The sequence below is a fragment of the Nipponia nippon genome, unplaced genomic scaffold (assembly GCF_047370975.1).
Source record: "Nipponia nippon isolate SJK-2023a ecotype South Korea unplaced genomic scaffold, ASM4737097v1 scaffold_5, whole genome shotgun sequence".
NCBI lineage: Eukaryota > Metazoa > Chordata > Aves > Pelecaniformes > Threskiornithidae > Nipponia > Nipponia nippon.
The window spans coordinates 53,534,088-53,546,524 of NW_028262369.1; the positions used below are offsets into that span (position 1 = coordinate 53,534,088).

Consider the following 12,437-nt stretch of genomic DNA (forward strand, 5'->3'; position numbering starts at 1 on the left):
CTTAGTTGAAGACCAGTTGTTCTTGGGGCTACCCTGCCCCCTGAGCTGGAAGATAGGGACGGGGAGCAGAATGAAGCCCCCATAATCCAAGTAGGAGTGGTTAGCGACCTGCTACACCACTTAGACATGCACAAGTCTATGGGGCTGGATGGGATCCACCCAAGGGTACTGAGGGAGCTGGTGGAGGTGCTCACCCAGCCACTTTCCATCATCTATCAGCAGTCCTGGCTAACCGAGGAGGTCCCAGTGGGCTGGAGGTTAGCAAATGTGACACCCATCTACAAGAAGGGTCAGAAGCAGGATGCAGGAAACTACAGGCCTGTCAGCCTGACCTTGGTGCCAGGGAAGGTTATGGAGCAGATCATCCTGAGTGCCATCACGTGGCATGTATGGGACAACCGGGGGATCAGCATGGGTTTATGAAAGGCAGGTCCTGCCTGACTAACCTGATCTCCTTCAATGACAAGGTGACCCGCTTAGTGGATGAGGGAAAGGCTGTGGATGTTGTCTAGCTGGACTTGAGTAAGGCCTTTGACACTGTCTCCCCCAGCATTCTCCTGGAGAAACTGGCTGCTCATGGCTTGGATGAGTATACTCTTGCTGGGTAAAGAGCTGGCTGGATGGCCGGGCCCAAAGAGTTGTGGTGAATGGAGTTAAATCCAGTTGGCAGCCAGTCACAAGTGGTGTTCCCCAGGGCTGAGTATTGGGGCCAGTTCTGTTTAATATCTTTATCGATGATCTGGATGAGGGGATTGAGTGCACCCTCATGAAGTTTGCAGGCAACAGCAAGTTGGGTGGGAGTGTTGGTCTGCTGGAGGGTAGGAAGGCTCTACAGAGGGACCTGGACAGGCTGGATCGATGGGCTGAGGCCAATTGTATGAGGTTCAACAAGACTTGGTGCAGGTCCTGCACTTGGGTCACAACAACCCCAGGCAACACTACAGGCTTGGGGAAGAGTGGCTGGAAAGCAGCCCAGTGGAAAAGGACCTGGGGTGTTGGTTGAGAGCTGGCTGAATATGAGCCAGCAGTGTGCCCAGGTGGCCAAGAACGCCAATAGCATCCTGGCTTGCATCAGAAATAGTGTGGCCAGCAGGACTAGAGAAGTGATCTTTGCCTTGTACTCGGCACTGGTGAGGCCGCACCTCGAGTACTGTGTTCAGTTTTGGGCCCCTCGGTACAAGAAGGACGTTGAGGTGCTGGAGTGTTTCCAAAGAAGAGCAATGAAGCTGGTGAAGGGTCTAGAGCACAAGTCCTGTGAGGAGCAGCTGTGGGAACTGGGGTTGTTTAGTCTGGAGAAGAGGAGGCTCAAGGGAGACCTTATCACTTTCTACAACTACCTGAAAGGAGGCTGTAGCGAGGTGGGGGTCGGTCTCTTCTCCCAAGTAACAAGCGATAGGACAAGAGGAAATGGCCTCAAGTTGTGCCGGGGGGGTGGGGTGTGTTAGATTGGATATTAGTAAAAATTTCTTCACTGGAAGGGCAGTCAGGCACTGGAACAGGCTGCCCAGGGAAGTGGTTGCGTCTCCATCCCTGGAGGTATTTAAAAGCCGTATAGATGTGGTTCTTAGGGACATGGTTTAGTGGTAGACTGGGCAGCACTAGGTTAACGGTTGGACCCGATGATCTTAAGGGTCTTTTCCAGCCTAAACAATTCTATGATTCTATGTAATTTTGGCCTGATATAGCAAGCAATAATATTTATTAAAATATTCAATTTTTTATGAAAAATTTCTTCACCGAAAGGGTTGTCAAGCATTGGAACAGGCTGCCCAGGGAAGTGGTTGAATCTCCATCCCTGGAGGTATTTAAAAGATGGGTAGATGTGGTGCTCAGGGACATGGTTTAGTAGTGGACTTGGCAGTGCTCCATTAATGATTGGACTTGATGATCTTAAAGGTCTTTTCCAACGTAACTGATACTAAAATTTTATTATGAAACATGACCTCAAGCTTCATTCGCATCCACAAATAATGTTTTCAAGTCCTCATTCTGAAGACCGAGGTGCTCCAGGTGGCAGGACGGCAGCACTTGGTCAAATGGACAGGCTGAACATTGTCGTTGCCTCAGGTGCCTCAGTTACAAGGTGGTCCTTAAAACTGAGCTCCCATGGTGGATAGCAAACAATGTTTTCTAGGAGCCTGGGGCAAGAAAGGCATCAATAGTGGAGCGGTGCCAGCACCTGTTGACTTGTGTCACAGTTGTGTGTTCAGGAGTCTACATAACTGCATCCACAGTCGCAGACATCTGGGAGGTGTATTGGAGAGATCAGGAGAGTTCCAATATTGGCTCTTCTCATGACCGTTGCCAGTAGAAGGTTGCTTTTAAGAAAGACTTATTTTGTTTTGGAAAGGTAGAAGGTCCTTCTGGTGACTGTGATGATAATGTCTTTCTTAGGTGTCTTCTCACCATGAGCATCTATTTCTTTGTCTCTCTTTGCATGTGTGCCATGAAGGTTAAATTCGTTACTAAGCCCTGGCTTTAGGGTCGGGTGTATATTTTGGAGATGGCATGCATCTGGAGCACACTGCCCGGTGCTCGATGTGTGCAAACCGAGCTCCTCTCCAGCCTGGTTTCTAAAGCTCAGCCCATGCAGGCACCCACCTCTATTGTCAGATGGGTCCATGATTTTCACCATCCCTCATGCCATGCACAGGATCCCAAGAGGAGGAGGCGAATGGACTCCCTGTATTAGCACTGTCCGGCGTGCATGATCAGTACTGTGTCATGCCTCATCACCAAGTGTGCCCTAGACCCCCTTCTGGACAGCACAATGTATATGCATATACACATTATGACAGGGATAATGTGATTCCTGTGATGAAATTGCATCCAAGAATAATCATCTTTGACGAGCATCTGAGATTTTTCAGTGCCTGATTTGCCCCTTCGTTATAAAGTTACCCTAAATAACATTTTCAGGTGGTTTTCCTTCCAGGTAGCTAGAGAAAGAAGAAAGAGGCTCTCTTCCTGCCAGATGATAGTACAAAAAATAAACACCCATATATGTATAAGGCAAGGAATCTAGAGTAAAATCTCATAGTTCAGTACTTCTCCCTTGTTCACCCTGATGCATCAAGACAGTCCATGTGAAATATTGGGACCAGACCTGAGACTGGCCCTCATTCATAACTGAGGGAGGTAAAAAGTGCTGGGCTGGCATACTGAAATTTTACATCTCATCTTTCATGCCATTTCTAACTAATGCATTTGGTTTCCTTCTTTTCAAATACGATTATTTTAAAGAGTAGTTTATGGTATAAAAAGAAGATAAATACTTCATTTTTCCCCTAAATGATTTTAATGATGAATTACATGGCTCCAGAAAGCAGTTTGAAAGGCATTGTGGGCTCCTTTGAAGAAAAGCGTCATCTTGATATAAATCAGGAATATTATTTTATAAATATTTGAATAGCTGTAAACTACCAGTATTGAGTAAAATGTGATCACTATCTGGAGATTCCGTTTAAGTTTCTATCAACTTCAATATATTTTACTAGGAAATCTACAGAAACAAATTAATCTTAAAAATTATACTAATTTAGGGGAACATGCCACCTTCAAACATTGATAGCTCCAACATACAGTTGCAAGTTAGCTACTTCAGCCTTTTCCAAATCAAACAAAAAACAGCCTTGAAACTAAGAACACCATTTTACTTACACTAAGTTTTACTGTTTTATTGGGGATTTTCCCCATTTGGTTGTATATTAGTTTAATTATTGTAACTTTGGAGGAAAAACAACTAAAAACCAAAATGTGACTGTAAGTTAATGAAAATTAGCCATTAGATAGTAGTAGCATTGCTGCTATCATCTTTAATTGATTTCTTCCTGGCCAATTTAATCGATTAAAAAAATGCATAAAATAATGTATAGTCTCTTCATAAAATATGTTAGCACTTAAGGTAAAAATCAGCCCTTCTCTAGTAAGCCGTGAGTGTTAAAGAGAGTTGAGAAGGGCTATTAGCAGCTTACCTGAGTCCATCTGTGGCAGTCTTATGAAGAAAAGCAAAATACTTCAAATGAAGTTCACATGTCTCTAGAAATGGGTTTGTAAGAGGGGAAGCGTCAAGGGAGATGTTGACAGATATTTAATTATAATGGCAGTAGTGGCTGTTGCTGTGTTAATAGCATCTGGCAGCAGAGTCACCGCCATCTGTTAATGCCCTGAAATTCTGATACGGTGCATCCTTTATGGAGGAATTAACAATAATTAACAAATCTATCAAATGAAATCACCTTGATTGGATGACAGCTTTACCTTGATAATGATTAATTGCAAAATAATGGGGAGTAAAATGTCCACTATTCGCCTTTTTACTATAGGCCAGCTAATGCCACTATCCGAGTACAGCATCCTGGAGGGTTTACTTTTAAGCTTGTGGTGTGAGACATCATTTAGTGCATCTCCTTTAAATAATCCTTATAAGCAGAGCTAGATTAAAAACAAACTTTTGCGTCTTAATTTCTATTTGCAACAGATTAGGACTCTAAAATGAGTTGCCGTTCTGCTGATGCACGGTAACTTATTTGATGTTAAATAAGGGAGAAAATGAGGTTAGACTGACAGAAATGTCCCTTCAACCAAAGTCAAGTCTGCCCGGAAGAGCAATCTGAGTATGTTAAAGCATTTTGGCTTTCTTTGTAATCTTGATATTAAAATCCAAACTATTAATTTCTGATGAATCAGTTTGTCCTCAAAGTGATGGGAAAAAATATTCTATTTGTTTGTATTTGGAAGAATTTTTTTTTAATATCTGTTTCTATCAAAGCCAATATTTTGGTCAGTGTAATGAAATATCAGGGCCGTAAACAATAGCTATAAACAAAGCAACGAGTCAATTCGAGGCTTGGTGGTTTATTTTTCTCTTAACTCCTCTTTTTTTCATTCATTCCTGCTGAGGAACAGATGGAAAGGTGGCATACTCTGATTAAATAGAAGAATTGTAAGTAATAGGTAATTGAGGTGTGTTAATTATCAGACGCAACAGGAGGCAAAGAGTAAATATTGGGATCTTGAATTCAGGTACACTGGAATTTTATTTCCATCTTCCTATGTGAGTCACTTAATATGCTGAATATTGCTCTGGGACCCACAAAGAGAAGGCAACATATATTTTCCTTGTGTCTTTCTATTTGTTCGTAAGTGACAGAATTTTCTTTAGGCTGGGATTTGTGCTGATTCCAGTTACTGATAGAGCTGCACTGGCGCCAAACCACAAGCAGAGGAGTGGAAAGCTGGGTTTGCACCACCATGATTTATCACAGGTCCCGAAGCAGGAGCTATAAATCAGAGCAGCAGATTTTTGGTGGGGAAAGGCCTGTGCCTCCAGGGTGACGATATGCAGAGACAGAAGATAGCCCAAAATTCACCTTATGTTGCAGTAGGTGGGCAGGAGGTGTTAGGACTGCAGAACATGCCTACTGCTGGACCATCCAGATGTGCCATTCCAGATGTGCAGTGTGGACCATTCCTGGTTTCTGCCTCTGCATTGTGGCAAATGAACTGGTGGAGCAGATTTGAGGGTAAAGGCTCACCTTGTGCATGAGTTTGGCATTTAGCTGATTTCTGGTTTTGGTGTCTTCTCCGTGAGACCTATGTGTCTCTATTTTGCTTGGCAGTTTTATGAGTTTGCTTGACAGTTGTATGAGTTGTACATCAGCTCATATGAGTTGTATGACTATGTACATGCATGTTCACCACACACAACATGCTTGTACATAGTCATCCCAAGTTAACACTGTTAAAATTAGAAGATGCTTTGAAAGCAAATGGTTTCGTCTTCTGCTACTTTGACTTGACATCATGGGATCATGGGCAGGCAGTGGCTGGCGGGATGTAACAAACACAGAGATGTTTGTTAAGGCTTGGAAGAAAGGCTTGTTTCTCTCTCACTGTTATTTTCATGCAAGACACCATTTTCTGTTTAGGAGGATTAGAAGATATGCATTAAACAGTGTTAAATATGCTGAGGCAGTTGATGTTTACAACCCTTGTAGAATTATTCATTAAAATATTAACTGCTAGACAGCCTCTTTTTTTTTTTTTTTTAAATTCAGTGATTTAGTAGTAGCCCTCTTAAAAATCATGTTGTGTGATTCAGACATTCAAAGACTAAATAAGACAAAACAAAACCACCAAAATTACCCACAAAAGCACTAATTCTTGGGTTTACATTTCTTAAATTGTCATGGACATGATGTGCCTGAGAAATTCAGATGGATTTGTGGAGCGGGTGAGCTGTAAGATTTGACTCAGCTCTCTCCCATCTGCACCAGCAGCTTTCCCTAACACACAGTGCTGGGAAGATCTGGAAGGGGCTGTATCCTTCTCCAGATTTTTGCAGACAATAGATACGTGTGTGCACTAAGCTTTGGTTTACAGAAGCTTTTGGCATGAGGACAAGATGTTACCTTGAAGTGCTGGCTCTCAGCTAAACTCTTTTCCCTCCCCATGCCTTTTTCAAGATGTTTTTAATGGCTCTAGTCCTCTGCGGAGGACATGGTTGTGTTCTTGTCTATAAACATATTCTGGTTGCTTCCTTGGGCCCCTTGTGTCCAGTTTTCAGGCTGGGCAGGTCAAGTCTGCCATTGCTGCTCTTCTCACTGGCACGTTTAATGTATGGTTTCTCCCACATATGTTTTTCCACGTGATGCTAATGTTTCTCACCTCTGTTCTGAGCAAACCTACAGGTCTGGGGTGACTCTGGGGCTCTGCCTTTTCAGTGCTTTGCCTTGCTCCGTTAAAGGTGCCACTTGCTGTTATTATCAATACAACTCTATGAGGAGCCAAGCTGCAGCTGCACACCTTGTTTTCCATGGACCGCTGGAGAGTTATTAGCCAGCGTGGTGTTTGATCCTACACGTCACGGATGGATTTTGCCCAGTGGCCCAGAGACAATCCCCCAGGCCACCGAGCCTGTGATATTTAAAAATTACCCTCTTGGGGTCATTGCATCAGTTGTGTTGCCTTTAATTGCCTTTTTGATGAGCTTTTCTCATTCTGTTGTACAGGTAGAAGAGCCTGAACCCAGCACAGTGTGACACTGTGATGACAAATGCCTGTCGCTCTTTGTGTGCTTGATAGATACTGATGGTATCTCTGTTGTGTGTTTTTTGTGTGTTTCAGGAAAAAAGTGCCAGTTCAAATGCAAGACTTAAATCTAATAAAGAGATCCCAGGATTAGGACATCAACCCAGAGCAAAGTAAGTTAATTTTTTTTTAATTGTAATACAAATAAACACAGGATTAAGCAGTATCTGTGAGATCCCCAATTATTGCCTAGCGAAAACCAGTTGGTGGTTCCAGCAGCCATGCTCAATTTAAATAAAATAGGTAAGGTCACCTGTGTCCCAATACCAATGACACAGCCAGGCAGCACTTGTGCTGGCATCCCTGCAGCATCCTCTCCTTTGCATGGCTAAGATGGAGGACTTAAAAATGTGTGAGATGCATCTTGCTGTGCCTTATAGGAGTACCATACTGTGTTATTTCTCAGCTTTCCGTACAACTTACACATAAACAAACTTATATATGCCCTAGTGTTCCTAAATATTATTGGTTATGTTCCCAGGGAAGTATTTGCTAGCTCTTGGCTTAGATTAGCAGCTATATTGCCTGGGATTAGGAATGGTAAACTTCTTCCATTTAAAACGGTAAAGTTCTTTCTTAAACTGAGGGTTGTTTTGTAGCTGAGAGTTTCTTCACCCTTCACTTGCAGTTCTGTGCTGTACCCTGGCTGAGATCAGTCAGCATTACGTATACCATGAAATATTTAACTCCTGTGACAGAGCTGGTTATTGATATTAGTGACTCGTTTCTTATCTAAATCACTGTTACATTTTAATCACTAATTGGATTGAAAATAACAGATTACATGGAGCCGTATATCAGGTTCGTAATGAAGAAGTGATAAAGCTTCTGTTGGATTTTGAACAATAGCGGAAATGCTGTTCTTTATGCCGTGCCTTCGGGGCACTTATTAACTTAAACTTGCTGCATACCAAGTGCGTTGTACACGGTTTCAAGTCGGGAAACTTCAGTAATTTCCTAATCAACTGACAGTATAATTCGTCCTCCTTTCAAAAGGAAAAATCAAGTGCTTGAGATGTAATTGCAAAAAAGTTCACGGTAGGGAGGTAGAGGTAAAATCATCCTTCAGCAAAGCTGTACTTCATTGTTGTGGCTTGGTCCTTCCAAGCGAGGTCAGAGGTGTATTTAAGATGCTCTAACAGGAGGCTAATCAGCGTGGGCTAAAAAAGAGATGTGTCTTTTGATGGATCATCTCTTCCGGTGCGTCCAAGGCAGAGGGACTGCGTGGGGTCGGGGGTCCATTCTTTCATCAAACTCTGATTTTAGAAGTCCCTGTAGAAATCTGACCTTTATTCACCAAAAAAGCCTAAAGATGGTGTGTTGGTGGAGATGAATGTTTCTATCGCAGTCCTGCAAAAATAAGGAAACGTCTCGGAGAGTTATGGAATGTAACAGTAGGTTGTTGGGTAAAACCTCCACTGTTTGCCCTAGCCTCTGCTGTTTACCCAACGTACCATTGGATTGCTGTTTATAAAGTGGCTACATGTGTTTGAGTTGCTAATCACCAAGTCAGCAAATATCTCTTATCATGTGCAGTTTTTTTTAAGGTTTATCATCTGAAAACCATGACAATTCTGACTGCAGTGGGGGGTGGCAGGGGGTGAAAAGGTGTTACTTAGCTAAAAGAGCAGAAATGAATAGATAAATCATTAGATACACCGTTCTTGTAGAACAGGTGTCATTACAAAACAAAACATGGACTATGTACCAAATTACGATTTTATGTACAATGGAGGGAGTTTTAAAATGTCAGCTGTAAAAGTAAGGTTGTGAGGGCTCTTCCCATTTGTAGGAGGATTTAGATTTTACATCTAGAGCCCTGGACTCTAGAACCAGCGTACACAGGGAGCCGGCAGTAGATTTATGGGGGTCTTTGACAGAGGTCGAGGGGTTGGTCCTTCCTCTTCACACTGAGTGCTGGTACCTTCCATGCCTTCATGGGGCTTCATCCCCACACCCTGCCCCGAGCTCTTGGGTGCTTCCTCTGTTTGTTCATCCTCAAAACTGACTCTGCTGACATCTTTAACCAGAAAAGTGATCACGTATGCCCCATTAAGTACGTTGACACATGGTCATAACTCATGGAGTAACACAGCCTGAAGCATAAAATGAAAGTAGTAGTATTTCATACCATTTTTACCTTGCTAGATCATGGAATGAGAATGGTTTGGGTTGGAAGGGACCTTTAAAGATCATCTAGTTCCACCCTTCCTGCTGTGGGCAGGAACATCTTCCACTAGATCAAGTTTCTCAAAGCCCCGTCCATCCTGAGCTTGAACACTTCCAGGGATGGGCATCCACAACTTCTCTGGGCAACCTATTCCAGTGTTTCACCACCCTCATCATAAAGAATTTCTTCCTTATGTCCAATGTAAATCTACCTTCTTAGTTTGAAATTGTTGCTCCTTGTCCTGTCACTACAGGCCTTGGTAAAAAGTCTGTCCCCATCTTTCTTAGAAGCCCACTTTATATACTGAAAGGCCGCAATAAGGTCTCCCTGGAGCCTTCTCTTCTCCAGGCTGAACAACCCCAACTCTCTCAGCCTTTATTCATAGCAGAGGTATTCCAGCCCTTGGATCATTTTTGTGGCCCTCCTCTGGACCCGCTCCAGCAGGTCCATGTCTTTCTTTTACTGGGGGCCCCAGAGCTGGATGCAGTGTTCCAGGGAGGGTCTCAAAAGAGCAGAGTAGAGGGGGAGCATCATCTCTCTCAACCTGCTGGCCATGCTGCTGGCGATACATCCAGGACACGATTGGCTTTCTGGGCTGCAAGCGCATGTCACCAGCTCATGTGCAATTCTTCATCCACCAGTATCCCCAAGTCCTTCTACTCAGGGCTGTTCTTAATCCATTCATCACCCAGTCTGTACTGGTACTGGGGATAAAGATACCATCTTTTGGCAAAATGTGTTTCATTGGCCTGCCATCAAACATCTAAAAATGCATTCTCATGCCTTCTGATGCACTTCTTACAAGGAAAATTAAATCCACGTTCCTGTTTGGGGAGAGCTTTTACTTCTGGAGGGATACCCAAGAACTCTGCTTAGATTCGGTGGTTTTCTGACTCTTCCAGTTGTTCATTAACTCTGTCAGTTCCCTGCCCTGCCAAGGATTTTATAATTTTACACAGCTCCTCAAAATTCACTGTATGTCAGACGGCATTTGTGTATGTGTATGTGTGTTGCATCTCTAAATTGTGCGGCAGTTTTACTGTCCAGCCAAACTTTTCTGAAGATCATGGTCTGCAAGGGCTTTAGGACCTCCTGTGGGACTTTTCATGTATATAGCAACTCAATACTCCTTTCCCCCCCCCCCCCCCCCTTCCTTTAGTTTCCTTATAAATTATGGTTGGGTGAGTCACCACAGTGTCATCTCATTTTATTAGAAACTGGATCTATGATGTTGCAAAGGGAAGAATATGTTTCTAGTGCTTACCTACCCAGAATGGGCTGTACTGCCTTAAAGCCCCTTTCCAAGACACCTGAATATGCAGTTGACAGGGTCAGCTGCCCCAAAGGAGCATTTTTTCCCCATCTCAGGTAGAGGTGGGAACCTGAGGGACAGGCAGACAGCTGGGGACAAAAAAATCCCACAGCCACTGAAAGGTGAATTGTTCCCTCTCCTGAATTGCCCGTTTTAGGTTTTAATGCCACTTCTGAGACCTTCTCTTCTGAACTGAGCCTTCATTTATGTCCAGCATAAGCAAATCATTGTATATGTTCATCCTGATAGCAAGTGCAGTATGAATGCTGAGCTTTGTAGGAAAGTGCAGCGTGTTGTTGGGCACTTGGGAAAAGTATGAACTCATTACAGCTGAAGGGATCATGTGGAGGAAGAGGAGCCTAGGGTGGGAATTCAGCAAGCTGAACCAGCTTTTAGCATCGCAGAAAATCTCCAAGAGCTGTGTGTTCTTCTAACCATTTGGCATCACTGTTAACACTGGCACCAGTCTCCCATCCTTCCTTTTTTGCATCTTTTTTTGTCCCCCATTGAGTCCCTGGCACTTTTCTCCAGCCCCCCCCATGGTCCCAGGCACTCCTCCCTGCTGCGGTTCCAGAGGATGCTCCAGCTTCACCTTCCCAGAGGGATATCATCATTTCAGGAAGGAGGCTCTCACCACCCCCTAACATCAATAAAGCAGACACACCCCAAATACTGTCTGCCATGCATCCTCATCTTCGTCTTCTCGTCTTTTCCTTTGCGTCTGACCTTCCTGTATTTTTAGATTGCAGGTCTGAATAAGAGTACGAATAAGAGTATTTTCCAGCCCTCTTCACTAATGCAAAATCGTATCACTAACCCTGAGCCTCTTGGTGCTGCAGAATTAATTCAAGTGAATAATCTGCTGGGTCTGTTCAGGGAGCAGTAAGGACCACCTGTCTGAGAGGGGAAGGACCAGCCTGGGCTTGTAGACATTCCTGGGTCTTGGGCACAGAGCCCAGCAGTAGTAGGGCAGGCAGATCGTCCAATGTGAGGCTTTAACCTCACATTGTAGGCATCTCATTTTGTGGTGGTGAGGTTGGCAGTCTTGGAACACCTTCTGTCTCAACACAGAGGGGGCTCTCACTGGCCTAAGGAAAGACAGTGGGCTATTAAGTTTCTGCAACCTGCCTGGAAAAGGGAATAGTCTCCTCTGGATGCACACGGGTCCTAGTTACCATGCCAAGTGTAGCATGCATACACAGAATGAAATAATTTTTCTGTGAGCAAACCAAAAAAAGGAAAAAAAAAAAGATTAAAAAAATTGTCATTGTAGACCAAAGTGTAAAGTGATTTATTTTTCACAGTGCTGAAAGCTTACAGCTGAGTCCCTCAACAACCCTGGACTACAGCGTCAGTATTTTGAAATGGAAGAAATCCTCTTGGTACTGATGCTCTTTCTTTGCCTTTCAGCATGCACATCTCTGAAAGCCAACAAGAATTCTTCAGAATGCTTGATGAAAAAATTGAAAAGGTAAGACAATAAAGTAAATGTACATTTTCACTCAGGGTGGACACGCAGGTTTCCCACCTCCATGGGGAGGACAACCAGACACTGTCTGTTGCAGTGCTCCACGTTCTCCGGTACTTGGAGGGACTCTGGTCCGAGATCCCCCTTGTGGCTCACTGGTTAGATAGTTCAAGTGCAAAGAAGACCGAAAAGGTAAAAAGGTTACAGGAGGTACTGGAAAGAAAACTTTGTTTTGTGGAAACATCACCAGGCTAGGATGAATGGCAAATTAACTTAACGCAAACATTCAGGATATACATGGACCACTGGATAAAGGAGAAGAGCAAAGTGACGTTTTATGCCCTTAGTGACCTGATTTTTCATTTAATCTCTGCGGGAGACAACTGGAATCTCAA

At 43.6% G+C, this 12,437-nt stretch overlaps 1 protein-coding gene across 2 annotated transcripts in view; it reads left to right on the plus strand.

Annotated features, from left to right (window-relative positions):
* The window catches only part of CUNH1orf21 (chromosome unknown C1orf21 homolog), a 129,621-nt gene that overhangs the window by 106,664 nt on the left and 10,520 nt on the right, over window positions 1–12,437 (plus strand). For both annotated transcript variants that reach the window (XM_087732109.1, XM_087732110.1), the window contains exons 4-5: window positions 7,129–7,205; window positions 11,985–12,045. In XM_087732109.1, the coding sequence (XP_087588235.1) occupies window positions 7,129–7,205; window positions 11,985–12,045 (138 nt within the window). The remainder of the gene's footprint in view (window positions 1–7,128; window positions 7,206–11,984; window positions 12,046–12,437) is intronic.